The sequence below is a fragment of the Carya illinoinensis genome, chromosome 15 (assembly GCF_018687715.1).
Source record: "Carya illinoinensis cultivar Pawnee chromosome 15, C.illinoinensisPawnee_v1, whole genome shotgun sequence".
Classification (NCBI taxonomy): domain Eukaryota; kingdom Viridiplantae; phylum Streptophyta; class Magnoliopsida; order Fagales; family Juglandaceae; genus Carya; species Carya illinoinensis.
This window is the reverse complement of record NC_056766.1, coordinates 29,119,080-29,134,456: the sequence shown is the minus strand read 5'-3', so window position 1 is coordinate 29,134,456 and position 15,377 is coordinate 29,119,080. Positions and strand designations below refer to the sequence as shown.

The window sequence follows — 15,377 nt, the reverse complement described above, 5'->3', positions numbered from 1 at the left end:
GTGGTTCAAGTTGAATACAGATGGCAGTAGTCTTAGTAATCCAGGTTCTTCAGGGGTGGGTGGGATTATTAAAAATGATCGTGGTCATCTGGTTCATGCTTTTACTTCTCATATTGGTTTTGGCTCAAATAATAGAGCTGAGTTGTTAGCTCTCCTACAAGGTCTCAAAGCCTGTAAACATTTGGGGATTAACCTGGTGGAAATTGAATTAGATTCTCAAGTGGTTATCTCATGTTGGAATAGGAGGAGATGTGGTGTGTGGTATTTGGAGGATTTTTGGGAAGATATTTTTGTTCTTATCGACTCTATGGTTTGTATGCTTCGGCATGTCTATAGAGAGGGCAATAAAGTTGCTGATTGGTTGGCTAGGAGTGGTGCGGCTAGTCATAACTCGGATTGGAATTTTATTGGGAACATGCCTAGGATTCCTCAAGGCTTAATTGGCTTGGATAAATTGGGTTTCCCATCTTTGCGTTGTAGTTAATGGCTTCTCTATTTTGGAGATTCTGTTTGTCGTGCTGGTTTGGTAAGTTTTTCTTTATTGTTTTGTTTCTCTTGTGCTAATATCTTTTTTGTAGGTGTGGTTTTTTCTCTCCTTTTGTGTGTTTTGTTTTGTCCTCGTTGTTTTGTTTTTCTGGTTAGAGGCTTCTAGTTTTTTTTCTTACACCTGGTTTTGGTCTTTTTTGCTTATTTTGTAATCTCAGGTGTCGGTCTGTAACCACGGTTTGCTCGCCATAAGTGAGCGTTTCTTAATAAAATTAGGACGGAGTCACTATTAGACAGGTGATCCTCAGCTCTTCTTTAAAAAAAAAAAAAAAGAGAGAGAGAAAATAACTAGCAAGAAATAAACAGTTTTTTTGTAGTGTGTATATATGGATCGAAGGACTTGTTGAATTGGAGACTGATCTTACGGCCAGCTTGCAGAATTGCTGTGATCTATTGTCTAAGCAATTCTGACTGAAAAATTAAGGTACGTACTGCTGCATCCGCGCGATGCTTCGGCCCTAACTCTCAACATGCGCGCAGTGCTTTCTAATTTCTTTTAATATGTTTTAACATTGCAAGTGTTTTCAATGCGTAGCTCCAAGAGCTAATGTACGTGGATGCAGCATGCTAGCTAGCTGCGTACGTACGTACGTGAAGAACCTGATCAGGAACATCAATCCCTGTCCAAAAGTGGGCATCGATAATGCCTCGCAAGAAGTAGTAGTTAGGCCGGCCGGCATGCATAGTATTGCATTACCTTACCGACGCCAATGCAATTTTAATAATAATAATAATGCAACGCGGCATGCATGGACTGGCCGGAATACGCTAATTTCTAAGGAATTAGGAAGTTGCCAAAGCGACGTACGTGATCATGATAATTAATATATATAATTCGTTTGTCAATATGCTGTAGATCAATTAGAAACACCTTAATTTCTCAGAGAATCAAGGATTGAATCCCTCTCCCCATGTATAATATATATATATATAATTTGTATCATTTATATCCAATAGAAATATTATATATATATATATATATAAACTGGCATGGATAACACATTTAGTAAAATTTATATGATATAAATATTTAATTTAAAAGATAAATTTTAAAATTTAAATCTTATAAATCAAATTTTATTAAACTGATCGATATTGATGATCATATGCTATACTCACCAACTTGATAATATAATAACTCCTTAACAATGCAGTATATAAAACCATGAATGACTTATGTACATGTATATATATATATTTATATAACTGTCTCACTTACAAACTGTGCATGAGTCCCTACAAAAGAAGCTATAAAGAAGATGCCAACAAGTTTCTCATGATCAATTATTTTACCAACGCCTAATTTTCCTTTTTTTTTTTTCTTCTTTTTTTTTTTTTTTTTTTTTTTATTGAAGACGCAACATTGACACTTTGTTATTAATAAGGAAGTTGCCAACAACTTTCTTATTTTATTTATTTATTTTCCTTTTTTATATCTTGACAACCACAACCACAACCATTACTTCAACCATTCAAGTTTTGTCGGTATTGCATTTTTGTGTCACTCATTTTTACCAGGATGGAGGGTAACGCTGGAAATTCCCATCACTTGTGACGAATTTTAAATTCCCATAAAGAATTTGGCCGCAAAAGGCAAACTTTCTTATAGAACTGATCAGCCTTTATTTCATATACTATAACTTCTTCCATGGCCTTGCAACGAGCTTTTCCCTCTTCATCTACCTGTTTTTCTGTTGCCCCTGAATGGATTCATGATGTGTTCTTGAGTTTTAGAGGTGAAGATGTTCGACAAAACTTTATTTCTCATCTATACGATGCTTTGTGTCAAAAGGGAATCAATACTTACATTGATGAACACCTTGAAAGATGAAAGAAAATTTCTCCAGCACTCCTCAAAGCTATTGAGAAGTCAAGAATTTCGATTATCGTTCTTTCTGAAAATTATGCATCATCCACATGGTGTTTGGACGAGCTTAAGAAGATTCTCGAGTGCAGAGAAATGAAACAACACATGATTTTACCAGTTTTTTACAAAGTGGATCCATCAATAGTACGGAAACAAAAGGAAAATTATGGAGAAGCATTGGCCAACTATAAAGACAGGTTGAATGATGACATGAAGGTGGATAGCTGGAAGAATGCATTAAAAGAAGTGGCCGATTTGTCTGGGTTCCATTTAAAGAAGGATGGGTATTTGAACCACTCTATGGCCTTTCAATTAAGATTTTTGAAAATTTGTTTTATATCCTGATGCATTTAAATCATAGATGCATACACATGGGTGCATATGTATGTATGTATGTATGTGTGTGTGTGTGTATATCTTCTATATATAAAAAGTGTGTATGAAACGGAAAATCTTGTTTTAACGGTTTTTCTTGTTTTTCCGTTAAAGTTAACACCGTTGTTTAAATACGTGTGAATGTAATTGGCATATAGAATGAAGACATAAATGTTGAGAGAGATAACATTCAATGTTGTTATATGATTTATTAATCACAATAATTACAATACTTAATAGTTTATATAATAATAAGTAATTAAAGATTAGTTATTATATTTTTTTCTTTCTCCTTAACATATACACGTGTATTAGGTGCATAAGACGTGAATTCCTAAGTATAATACATGTGTATTATACGTTTCATTAAATCAGATTATTGAGTATTCTAAATTTAAAAATCTCATATAATATATAATATAAGTGTGTTTAATCAAAGTGTTTTTTTTCCCATGGTAGTAGGACGTAGCTTCCATTAAGTCATATTCCACACGTGGGCTTGCTATGATGAGCACGTGACAAAGGTCGTGATCCTTGAGCTAATCAAGAAATAGTAAATTCGGCCAACAACTTCAAAATATATTTTAGGATTTATATATATGTTATATATAAAAAATATTATACCACAAATTTTATAAAAAGATTATGTTTTAACTTTATGTTGATCCTGATCGATTCAACCAACAGCAAAATAAGAATTTCAATGTTGTCTCTATTGATCGTCTACAGGATTACATAAATTGATGAATTATAATACAAACATCAAACGACACATATTTTGACCTACTGTTTGTGTTAGACTTTTATTAAATTTTTCGTATACATCTTTGCTAAAATTATAGATGTTATAAATATGTATTAGATTATATGATATTTTGAACTAATTTTTTTATCTTCTCCAATATGCCTTAAATTATTAAGTGACATCAATAATTTTTATAAAATATATATTATTTTTTACAAATAATCATTTCATAAAATTAGACAAACGTGCGTTGCACGTTGCTCCAACCTAGTATATATATATGCATGCATGTGTGTATATTATATAACTTCAGTAGAATCAATACTCTTATTGTTTGCTAATCTTTTTTATCTCTATTTATCTTTGTGCCTTTTTCTTAGTCGTTATATGGGATAGTCGTAATTAATTATTTCTATTAAAACGATCGTGTTAGTGGAACAATGTTTTACATTAATAATGGTACTAATTCTAATGATAATAGCTGATCTTATATGTTTAATAATAACGTAATAAGTATAACAATTAATAATTCTTAATTCTCCTTTGAATTGACAGGAATGAATCTGAATTTATCCATGAAATCATTCAACTGGTAGACTCAATAATAATAAATAAAACCTACTTAGAGGTTGCCAATCATCCAATTGGAGTGGAGTCTCGTGTGCAGCATATATATTCCCTTTTAAGCATCGGAAGGGATGATATTGTACATATGGTAGGGCTCTTCAGAGTTGGTGGAATTGGAAAGACAACTATTACGAAAGCAGTATATAACATGATTTCATCTAAATTTGAAGGTAGTTGTTTCTTGAAAAACATTAGAAAAACTTCAAAGAGTGAGTATGGTCTGGTCCAACTGCAAGAGACTCTTCTTTCTAATATCCTAGGAGCATCTTGGGTTTGTAATATTGGCCATGTTGACAGAGGAATCAATGTGATAAAGAATAGACTTCGTTCTAAAAGAGTTCTTCTAATTCTTGATGATGTGGATGAGTGGGGACAGTTGAATGCTTTGGCCGGAAATCGTGATTGGTTTGGTTTAGGAAGTAGAATTATTATAACAACAAGGGATCAAAATTTACTGAGTAATCATGAAGTTTATACAACATATGAAGTGGAGAGATTGAGCCATTGTGAAGCTCTTAAGCTATTTAGTTTGTGCGCCTTTAAAAGAGAGAAACCACTTGATCATTACACAGAACTTACTCGACGTATAATATGTTATGCTGGGGGCCTTCCACTAGCTTTGGAAGTGCTTGGTTTGGATCTTCGTAGTAGAGGTATACATGAATGGGAAAGTGCTTTAGATGAATACAAAAGAATTCCTCATGAGAAGATTCAAAAGATACTTAGAATGAGTTATGATGGCTTACGTGAAAGTGAGAAGAATATTTTTCTTGACATTGCATGTTTCTTTAAGGGAGAGAACATAGATTATGTTGTTAAAATATTAGATAGTTGTGATTTATGTCCAAATATTGGTATAAAAAACCTCATGGATAAGTGTCTCATAACCATTGATGATTCAAATAAATTTGGGATGCATGACTTGCTACAAGATATGGGTAGAGAAATTGTTCGAGAAGAATCACCAAGAGAGCCTGGTGAACGCAGTCGACTTTGGTTTCATGAAGATATTCGTCATGTACTTGAAGAAAATACGGTGAGAATAATTTTTAAAAAATGATTTTACTTTATGTATGTTTGGTTTACCAGAAAAGATGACTTTTTTGCAACCAAAACTCGATCCAAAAAAGTCATAAGAATCCTATAGAAAAAGTGTAAATTTTTTTTTTAATAGTTGTTTTCAAGTAAAAAGTGATGAAGAAATTCATTATATAAAAATCATGAGTATATATTGAAGAAACACGCATGAGCATCCGGCCTAGATGGGTATCAATCAAAATGAGTATATATATAAATATATAAATATATCTATATATATATTTATATAAATTTATACATATACGGGCTGTCCATTGAACTATTATAATTCTAGCTAGCAATTAACGAACATATAGAGAATATAATGCTTTACTGTATTGTCTCACCATGCAGGGAACAAACCAAATTGAGGGCATACTCATTGATTTACCTAAAGAAGATTTGATATGCTTGAGTTCGGAGGCATTCATGAAGATGAAAAATTTGAGATATTTCATAAATCGTAATGCACGCTTCTCTGGAGCTCCTAATTATCTTTCTAACGAGTTAAGAGTGTTTAATTGGATGGAATATCCTTCACAATCATTGCCATATAATTTCCATGGAAAGAAACTAGTTGATCTTAGAATAAGTGATAGCCTCCTCACTGAATTGGGAGTGGGATTGCAGGTACAACCATTATTGTAAAAATTTCTTTCTTCTTTTTAATTATGTTGTAAACATATTTGAAGTGAACTTTATATCCAATTTTGCTTTACAGAATTTCCAAAACTTGACCAGAATGGACTTCTCCTATTGTGAATTCCTGACAAAAATCCCCAATCTTTCAAGGACTCCAAATTTAGAATGGTTGGATGTTGCTGATTGTCACAATTTAGTTGAGGTGGATGCTTCTGTTGGATCTCTTAATAAGCTCGAGCATCTCTCATTTATCCGTTGCACTAAGCTCACCAGTTTGCCAAGAAGCCTCAAGTTTAGACATCTAAAATGTCTTTGTGCTGAAGGCTGCTTAAGACTTCAAACTTTTCATGAACTTGAGTTTGAAATGGAATGTTTAAGAAAGCTTAGTTTTGCAAACACCGATATAAAGGAATTGCCTTTATCCATTGAGCACCTCACTGGGATTGAAGAATTAGATCTAAGAGGCTGCAAAAATCTTCTGCGTCTCCCAACTGGTGTTCTTCGGTTTCGACATCTAAAGACTCTTGTTCTCAGTGGTTGTTCAAAACTTATTTTTATTCCAAATATCTTTAAGGGTGATTGTTGCTCAATAGACCTTCCGGAGCTGGAAAACTTGGATCTTCAAAATTGTCACCTGCCAGACCCAGATATCCTGATGAGACTCAATCGCTATTTTACTCTACAGCATTTACATCTATCAGGGAGTGATATCATTAGGCTTCCTAAAAGCATGAACAAGTTTGTCGAGTTGAGGACCCTTGAGTTAACGAATTGCAAAAACCTTCAAGAAATTCCTGCACTGCCACCAAAAATACAAAGGTTACATGCAACTGGATGCATGACAGAAAGTTTTTCAGACGTCATTAAAAATGTGAAACCATGTGTGGGCCTAACACGTAAAGTCAAGCTTTCAATTCCAAACATCAACCACGAGACCTAAGATGGATTAACTTGCCCGAATGCCACAGAATTCTTACAAATACAGAGAGGTTTTGTGTCACAGGTGCCTTGGGCAAAGCTTGAAGAGGTGGATGAGTGAAGTGCAGTCATGAAGGGTTGCAGATGTAAGGTTGCTGAATTGGGAATAATGGTTTTAATGGAATGAAAGGGAATAAATGAAAAAGTGAGTTTTGGTTAAGAGGAAGGAAGTCATTTAGCCTTGGCATGCTGCGTTTCAAATGAGGGGAATTAATGAAACGGCGCATTTTGGTCATCTGTGTAATTCATGGCTAGCATTTTATTCTTTGTATGTTGCATCTTGAAATAGAAAAATTGTTGATTAGTTCTTCATGACTGCAGTATATAGGCAGGAGTGAACTTGGGATTTGTATTGAACATTTTGTAAAGTTTAATTCTTGGAAGTTGAGGATCCCTCAAAGATTCTCTACAAGATTCACCATTGAATCTTGCTCATTCATTCTTGAGTGTTCTGTTTGTCAGTGTGCTTCATTCTTTCCAAGGCGTGTGTGAGTGTTGAATGCAGTAGGTTCTATCAAGAACCTTACAATTGGTATCAATAGTAGTCAATCTTTACAAGGGAGATTCTGATGACAGGGAGTATGCGTGCAGCATTGAAAAGTCAACAAGAAGGGTCTCAAAGGATGCAAAAAATGGTGCAGAAACAGTTGGAGCATCATCAGGAGGCAATTACTGGGATAACAGAAAGGTTAGACCAAGTTTAAGATATGTTGAGATCTTTGGTTGAATCTGTAAATGTCATTTCAAATAGAGATAGAGAGGTGTCTAATGAGCCTAGAAATCATGAAGAGAGTGGTGTTTTTTAGAGGAGTTTTAGATTGGATTTTTCATATTTTAGTGGTAATGATCCTGTTGGTTGGATCTTTAAGGACAATCAGTACTTTGATTGTTTTTAAGTACCTTTTCATCATAAGCTAATGGTGGGATCGCACCATATGGAAAGAGAGGCATTGGTGGGTTACCAAAATACCTTGGATTCTAGGCAATTCAATTTATCGGAGTCTTTAGTTATGGCAATACAAGTAAGATTAGGACCATCAACATTTGATGACCTAATGGAGGCGTTAACTAGGCTGAAGCAAACTACATCTGTTAGTTTGTATACATCACAATTTGAAGCTTTGTCCAACAAGTTGAAAGGGCTGTCAGAAAAGCATAAGCTGAGTTGCTTTATCAATGAGTTAAAAGATGAGACTAGAATACCTGTGAAGATGTTTAATCCATTGAATCTAGGGGCTACCTTTGGATTGGCAAAGTTGCAAGAAGAGTATGTGTTGTCCTCGAGGAGATCTTGGAAGCAAAATGGGCACTATGCTGATAAGTGGCCTGTTGATAACATGGTTCCTGTTGAACTATCTAATAAGGGTCCAAAGAATATGTTTCCTTTGAGAAAGGTTAATTCCTCTCAAATTGATGAAAAAAGGGATTATGTTACCATTGTGATGAAAAGTGGAATCACAATCATGTGTGCAAGAACCCTAAAGTGTATTTCCTACATTGGGAAACTAGTGAGGACCAAAAGGTAGTTGACAGTCTGGAAGAAGTTAAGGCACAACTGCTACCAGAATCAAAAGAATTGTTGAAGAAAGATCTGAGGAACTTGAGGTTTCAATTCATGCCATCTCTGGTTGTATCAACAGTAATGCCATGAAGTTGTTAGGCAAGATTGGCTCATTTTCTTGTGAAATTCTTGTGGATTCATGAAGCACTCACAACTTCTTGGATCCATTAGTAGTGGAAGCTACAAACTTGAAAGTCATAGAAGATGGTAGTCTTCAAGTGAAAGTGGCAAATGGCACAAAGATAAATAGTCAAGAAAGATGTGAAGCGATGATAAGTGTGCAAGGGATTAAGTTTCTGGTTCCTTTTTATGTGTTAACTCTAGGTGGCTATGACATTGTATTAGGAGTCCAGTGGGATTTCACTAACAAGTCTATGCAGTTTGAAGTTAATGGGAAAAAATTATCCTTGCAAGGGCTTACTTCTGATTTGATAGATTGGGAAGCTAGTGCCAAATTGTTGAAGTCTTCCTTTATTAGGAAGGAAGGATGATTGTTGCAACTAGTGGTAGTAGAGCCTAAGAGTTCAATGTTCAGATGAAACCTGAAGTAAAAGAGGTTCTGTAGCAGTTTGGGTCAATATTCGATGAGCCAGTGGGCTTATCACCATAGAGAGCTTTTGACAATCAAATTGTATTGAAGGATGGGACTGCTTCCATTTTAGTAAGACCTTATAGATATCCTCATTATCATAAATATGAGATTGAGAAAATTGTCCCAGATTTGCTAAAGAATTGGGTTATAAGACCCAACCATTTTCCTCCCATGTTTTGCTTGTTAAAAAAGCTGATGGGACTTGGAGGATGTGCATTAATTATAATACCTATCATTAATGAGTTGCTGGATGAGCTACATGGTGCCAAGTTTTTTTCTAAACTTAATCTCAGATCAGGTTATCATCAGATAAGGATGAAAGAGGATGATATTCCTAACACAGCATTCAGAACTCATGAGGGTCACTATGAGTTCTTGGTAATGCCATTTGGGCTTGCCAATTCACCTACCACTTTCCAAGGTTTGATGAATCATGTCTTCAAGCTTTATCTTCGATTCTTTTTTTCTTTTTTCTTTTTTTTTTTTTTATGATATCTTGGTTTATAGCCAAGATTTGGAGGAACATATTGCACACTTGAAAACAATTTTATCTATTTTACAGCAACATTCTTTGTTTGCATCGAGTTGACTATTTGGGCCATATTATTTCTAGAAATGGAGTGAGGGTAGATCCAACAAAAATTTCCTCTATGCTAGATTGGTATATTCCTAAGACAGTAAAGGCATTAAGAGGTTTTTTGGGCCTTACTGGCTATTATAGAAAATTCATCAGGAATTATGGCTCTATAGCTACCCCATTGACCATGTTACTAAAGAAAAACTCCTTTGTGTGATCTGTTGAAGATGAGGAACCCTTTAAGAATTTGCAAGATGTTGTTGCCAAGCCTCCTGTTTTGAGATTGCCAGATTTCTCTAAGGAATTCACTATTGAATGTGATGTTTCTGGGATGAGGCTAAAAGCTATATTGATGCAAGGTAGCTAACCTATAGCTTTCTTTAGCAAGGCTGTAAAAGGAAAAACATTGTGTTTGTCAACATATGAAAAAGAAGTCTTAGCACTAGTATGTGTAATGGGGAAATTGAGGCCATACCTACTGGATCAAACTTTTAAGATAAATACTAACTAGCAGGCATTGAAGCACTTGTTAGAACATAAAGTGGCAACTGAAGCTCAGCACAAGTGGATTTCTAAGCTTATGGGGTATGATTTTCACATAGAGTACAGATGGGTAGAGACAATAAAGTAGCTTATGCACTTTCAAGAAAGTAGGAGGATGATTTAGCTACATTGGCCCTTATTTCATTTCCCACTCCTGTGTGGTTAGAGGAGCTTAAAATTAGTTATACTTTTTTTGTTGAAATTACTAATTTGATTGATGCCTTGTAACAAGGGAAGCAAGTTTCCAAGGGTTTTATCTTTAGCAGGGACTTCTTCTCAGAAGGGGGAAGCTTGTGATTGTTCCTTCATCAACTTTCCAACAAAACGTATTGCAACATATCCATTGTAGTCTAGAAGCTGGCCATGTGGGGTATCACAAGACCTTGCAAAAGGCTAGGATGGATTTCTACTGGCATGGCATGAGGAAAGACATAAAGAAGTTGGTGAAAGGGTGTCAAGTTTGTCAGATGAATAAGCATGAGACTGTGCTGCCAACAAGATTACTTCAACCTTTACCGGTTCTTCAAATTCCTTGGCTTGACATTCCCATGGATTTCATTGAAGGCCTTTCATCCTCAAATTGGATGACTGTTATTTTGACTGTTGTGGACAGATTGACTAAGTTTGGTCATTTCTTTCCAATGTCTCATCCCTACACTGCAAGTAAGGTGGCTAAGATCTTTTTTGATGGTTTATTCAGACTTCATGTGTAATAGTCCGCTAGAAATTCAATGGTGAAATTTTTATAAGTTTTAGAAAACTCGTGAAAACTCCATAAGTTTTCATGAATCGACCGATTGCATAAATTTTAGTCTGTCAACATCATCAGTGTTATCACTTACTATGGTGCCAGAAATGTAATTTTTATTATTTGAGATAGTTAGAAATATCATAATGTGTTATGGTCAATGCCATTAGACTCGGTAAATTATTTAGAATTTTATGGCTCAATAACACATTTTCATATTTTCGAACTAAACGTATGTTCGAAATTATGAATTTATTTTTAGGGGCACTTTGGGATCGAATTTTGGTAAACGATTTTCACTGTAGGTTCATGTAAATATTTAGGATTTTTAGGTACTAATTATGTCATGAACTTTTTTTGAGTAAATAGTAACATCAATAAGTGCACCAAGTACAGTGTTTTCAAAATCACAGTGTGGAATATCGAAATTAGGTTAAAGAAGTTTTATTTGGAGACTTGGCATGATCTTATCCACACATAGTGAATAGTATTAGATACTTGGTACCATGAGGATCGTTTGATGGATTTGAATGAATCAAGGTATGAGATCATGCAACCTAAGCAAAAACCATATTCGATTCGACCAATCAAATTGTGCCAAACCAAAGAGATTTTACACCATCGAAAAAATCTTAATGGCTGGAATCCAACCGAGAACCCCAAATCATGGTTAAAACCAAAATCCTTAACGGTTTTATCCAATCCTAAAGTTTACCTCAAAATCCTAATTGAATCAGTTTCTAGCATTGTGTTTAATCGTTTGATTAAATTAATTTCACATGATATTAATCCTTTAAATTTATGATAGAACATCATTATCTGACCTTTTTAACCTTGGATATTTCATTGAGTTAAGAGAACTTGGATTTGGGCATGATAGCAACCTAAACTATCTTAAAACTCCAAATTGAGGCCCATTCGGTTTAAGCCCATTAAAGCTACGAATTTGGCCTCATTAGCATTGCTTCTTGGCAAATTTTTGTACCCCACTTGGCTAACCACATCTTTCAAAAAGGGTTCTAGAAGGTTCTAGAAGGAATAAGCCAAAGACCTCACAATTTTAACTCAACACTCCACCATAGGAAAAATCTTGGGATAGGTTTGTCCAATTGTTTTGTGTTTTCAAGAGCAACACTCAAGCTCACTCTCAGACCTTTCTTCTTCATCCCTCACTTATCCAAGAAGTTTTTCAGCCCATTTTAGAATCATTCCACTTATTTTTCCCACATTCCTTAGAAAGAAAACCAAAGACTCTCTTAGATAGCTTTTCGAAGTTCTTTTGAACGCCCGTTTCAATGCTTGTGTAAGTGTTTTCTCACAAATTTTTATTCATAAAAGTTGTTCCTTTATTAGTCTACTTTATTTTGATACCTTACTTGTTTCATTTGAAGATCTTTTGGTTAGTAAAATTTAGTTTAAAAGAAAGGTCATTCTACGCAATAAACTGGAGAGAATGTTATATTTTGGAGTTTTTGACCAAACTAATAGATAGATCTTGGTAAAATATTTTTATGGAGTATTTTTAACATGTATATATGATTATTGGTTCAGGATTTGTTACATGATTAAAGGTTTTGATGAAAGATTTTTTTAGATCTAGAAACTTAGAAACTAGAAAAGGAAAAACAGTTTTTGTTTTGATAAAGTTTAAATATTTTGTGGTTCAAACCTATTCCAATGACTTTGATAATTTTATTTAAAGATATTAAGCCTCTTATATACATTTTAGAATATTATTTTGAAGATATTTTATGTTAGATTCAAAGATATAAATTTTTATGCATAGAGATATTCGAATATGCCAAAGTGTTGATGTTTTTGGCTAAAATTATGTTTTGGTTGATTTTTGACCATGTGATCTTGAAATTAAAGCTTAGATCTGTTTTAGGATACTTTTTTAAACCATGTGATATTTTGGTTTGAAGATCACATCTTTATTAGCCATGGATCAAAAGGTTTATCAAAACAAGTTAGAAACAAAAATCTATTTTTGAACTTAGAGAGAAACCAAAAAGTTCAAGTATCGTTTGAGTGATTTTGATGACTTTTGTTCATGATTCAAAACATGGTTGTTCTTAAGAATATGTTATGAACATTTTAGAAGTAAGAGTTGGATTTCTTGAAGTTCTTGGAGATGCTTTGAAATAGACAAATCATTTGATTCAAGGGTTTGTACTTTTAGTTAAAAAGTTTGAATCCTTTTTCTAAAACGTTTGGTGGTGATGATTAGCATATCTTTAGTGGGTGTTTTAAGTATGTTTTTAAACTTAGAATAGAAAGATCATTATTGCAAAAATTTGGTTTGATGATGAGTTTTGAAATTTGAAAAATTGCAACAAAAGCCAAGGAAAAAGCCTATGCAAGTTTCAGCCTCTATAGAGTTTTTATGATTGTATTTAGTTTTAAATTCTTTTGATTTGATATTTAAGTTTAGGACAAAATTTACATGAGGTATGTAAATTTTGGTAATCTTTGGAGTTAGGATGCAAAATCCTTAAGTTATGGATAAAATGGTCATTTTCCCGACATATAGAGGGTAAAATGATAATTTTTCTTTAAGTTAGTATTTTTCCATATTTCTAATTATGAACAATTAGTTTGTAACCTTTAGAAATCACTATTTTTAGTTCCTCATGATCGTGCTTGAAATTGCTTAGAAAACGTGCAGACCAAGGTAAGTTAACTTTTAACTTACTAGCAGTTCACTATGTATAGATCATAAGTAAAGAAACTACAATGTATGTATGATATTATCATATATGTCAGGGATGTGATGTTTACCAGCTTGTTTTGGAGAGAATTGTTCCGAATGCATGAGAGTACTTTAGCCTTTAGCTTAGCCTACCATCCTCAATTTGATGGTCAAGCTAAGACTTTAAATAAATGTGTGGAAAGATACTTATGATCCTTTATTGGATCCAAACCAAAAAGTTGGAGCAAATTGTTGCCTATGGCAGAATGGTGTTATAACACCATTGTGCACTCATCGACTGGATTTTCAACATTTTGGGCATTGTATGGGTTTCCTCCTCCCAAGTTGTTAACATATGTTCCAGGCACTACAACTAATGCAGCAGTAGATCAGCAATTGAAGTATAGATACAAGGTACTTTCTCTCTTGAAAGAGAGTTTAAAGAAGGCCCAAGATCGAATAAAGCTCTATGCTGATAGAAAGAGATTTGAAAGACTTTTTGCAACTGGTAAATGGGTTTTTCTCAAGTTGTAGCCCTATAGACAAAAGTCTGTAGCCATGAGACACAATATGAAGTTGGCTTGGAGGTATTATGGACCATTTCTAATCCTTGAGAGGATATGTATGGTGGCTTTTAAGTTGAATTTGCCTTCATCCTCAAAAATCCATTCTGTATTTCAGGTTTCAAGTTTGAAAAAGAAACTTGTAGATCAGATCTCTCCATTACCCACACTGCCTCCAGTTGACAGTGAATGGAGTGTTCAACCTAAACCTAAGCTTATCTTGGAATGGAGAATGATGAAAGTAGGTAACCATGCTTCGACTGAAGTTTTGGTTAAATGGGTGGAGCTTCCATTGAGGATAGTTCATGGTTTGGAATCTCAGAGCTTCATACCCTCATTTAGTAGGCACAGTTCTTTGATTTTGTCATGAGTGCCTTAGGGGCAAGGCCTTGAAGAGGTGGGGATTGTCACGAGTGCCTTAGGCAAGGTTTGAAGAGGTGGATGAGTGAAGTGCAGTTCATGAAGGGTTGCAGATCTAAAGTTGCTAAATTGGGAATAAGGGTTTTAATGGAATGAAAGGGAATAAATGAAACAATGAGTTTTGGTTAAGAGGAAGGAAGTCATTTAGCCTTGGCGTGCTACGTTTCAGATGAGGAGATTTAATGAAATGGCATGTTTTGGTCATCTATGTAATCCATGGCCTACTTTTTATTCTTTGTATGTTGCATTTTAAATTAGAAAAATTGTCGATTAGTTCTTCATGACTACAATATATAAGCAGAAGTGAACTTAGGATTGTATTGAACCATTTTGTGAAGTTTAATTCTATGAGGTTAAGGATCCCTCAAAGATTCTCTGCATTGGCAGGCTCATTCATCCTTGAGTGTTCTATTTATAGGTGTGCTTGATTCTTTCCAGGCGTGTGTGAGTGTGATGGCCCCGACTCCCCTGTATGGAAACGCAGGAATCGTAACATCAGAATGATGACAACATGGGTCACACACCCCCACGATGAGTGTTAAGTGTGTGTACATAAAGAAAGTGTACAACAAAAATCGCAGCGGATATATAAATGATAGTCAATTAAGTACCAAAATTTTTTAAATACAGAACCATGAAAGTAAAAGTTCCTTAAATAGGTTTACAGTTATCCAACAGAAATATAATACAAGCCAAAATTACATAACCAAAAAGGGAAACATATCCCATGATCCAAAAGAGACCACATGTCACTCCTCCGGCGAAGCAGATCCTTAGTCTCAACATCTTCTTCTGCATCAAAACCTGTGATTCCATAAAATGGA

At 34.4% G+C, this 15,377-nt stretch overlaps 1 protein-coding gene across 1 annotated transcript; it reads left to right on the top strand.

Moving 5' to 3' along the window:
- Nucleotides 1-10,528: 10,528 nt before the first annotated feature.
- LOC122296781 lies at nt 10,529-14,503 on the top strand. The gene is made up of 3 exons (XM_043106574.1): nt 10,529-10,793; nt 13,935-14,086; nt 14,252-14,503. Exons 1-3 carry the CDS (start codon nt 10,529-10,531, stop codon nt 14,501-14,503), a joined length of 669 nt encoding a protein of 222 aa, XP_042962508.1.
- Nucleotides 14,504-15,377: the final 874 nt, after the last annotated feature.

What these genes read in the sequence shown, in the direction of transcription:
- LOC122296781 (XM_043106574.1), top strand. Translation starts at nt 10,529, where the DNA reads ATGGATTTCTACTGGCATGGCATGAGGAAAGACATAAAGAAGTTGGTG. An exon ending in GTCTCATCCCTACACTGCAA is followed by an intron (nt 10,794 to 13,934) that starts GTAAGGTGGCTA and finishes CATATGTTCCAG; the next exon opens with GCACTACAACTAATGCAGCA. An exon ending in TTTTTGCAACTGGTAAATGG is followed by an intron (nt 14,087 to 14,251) that starts GTTTTTCTCAAG and finishes TCTGTATTTCAG; the next exon opens with GTTTCAAGTTTGAAAAAGAA.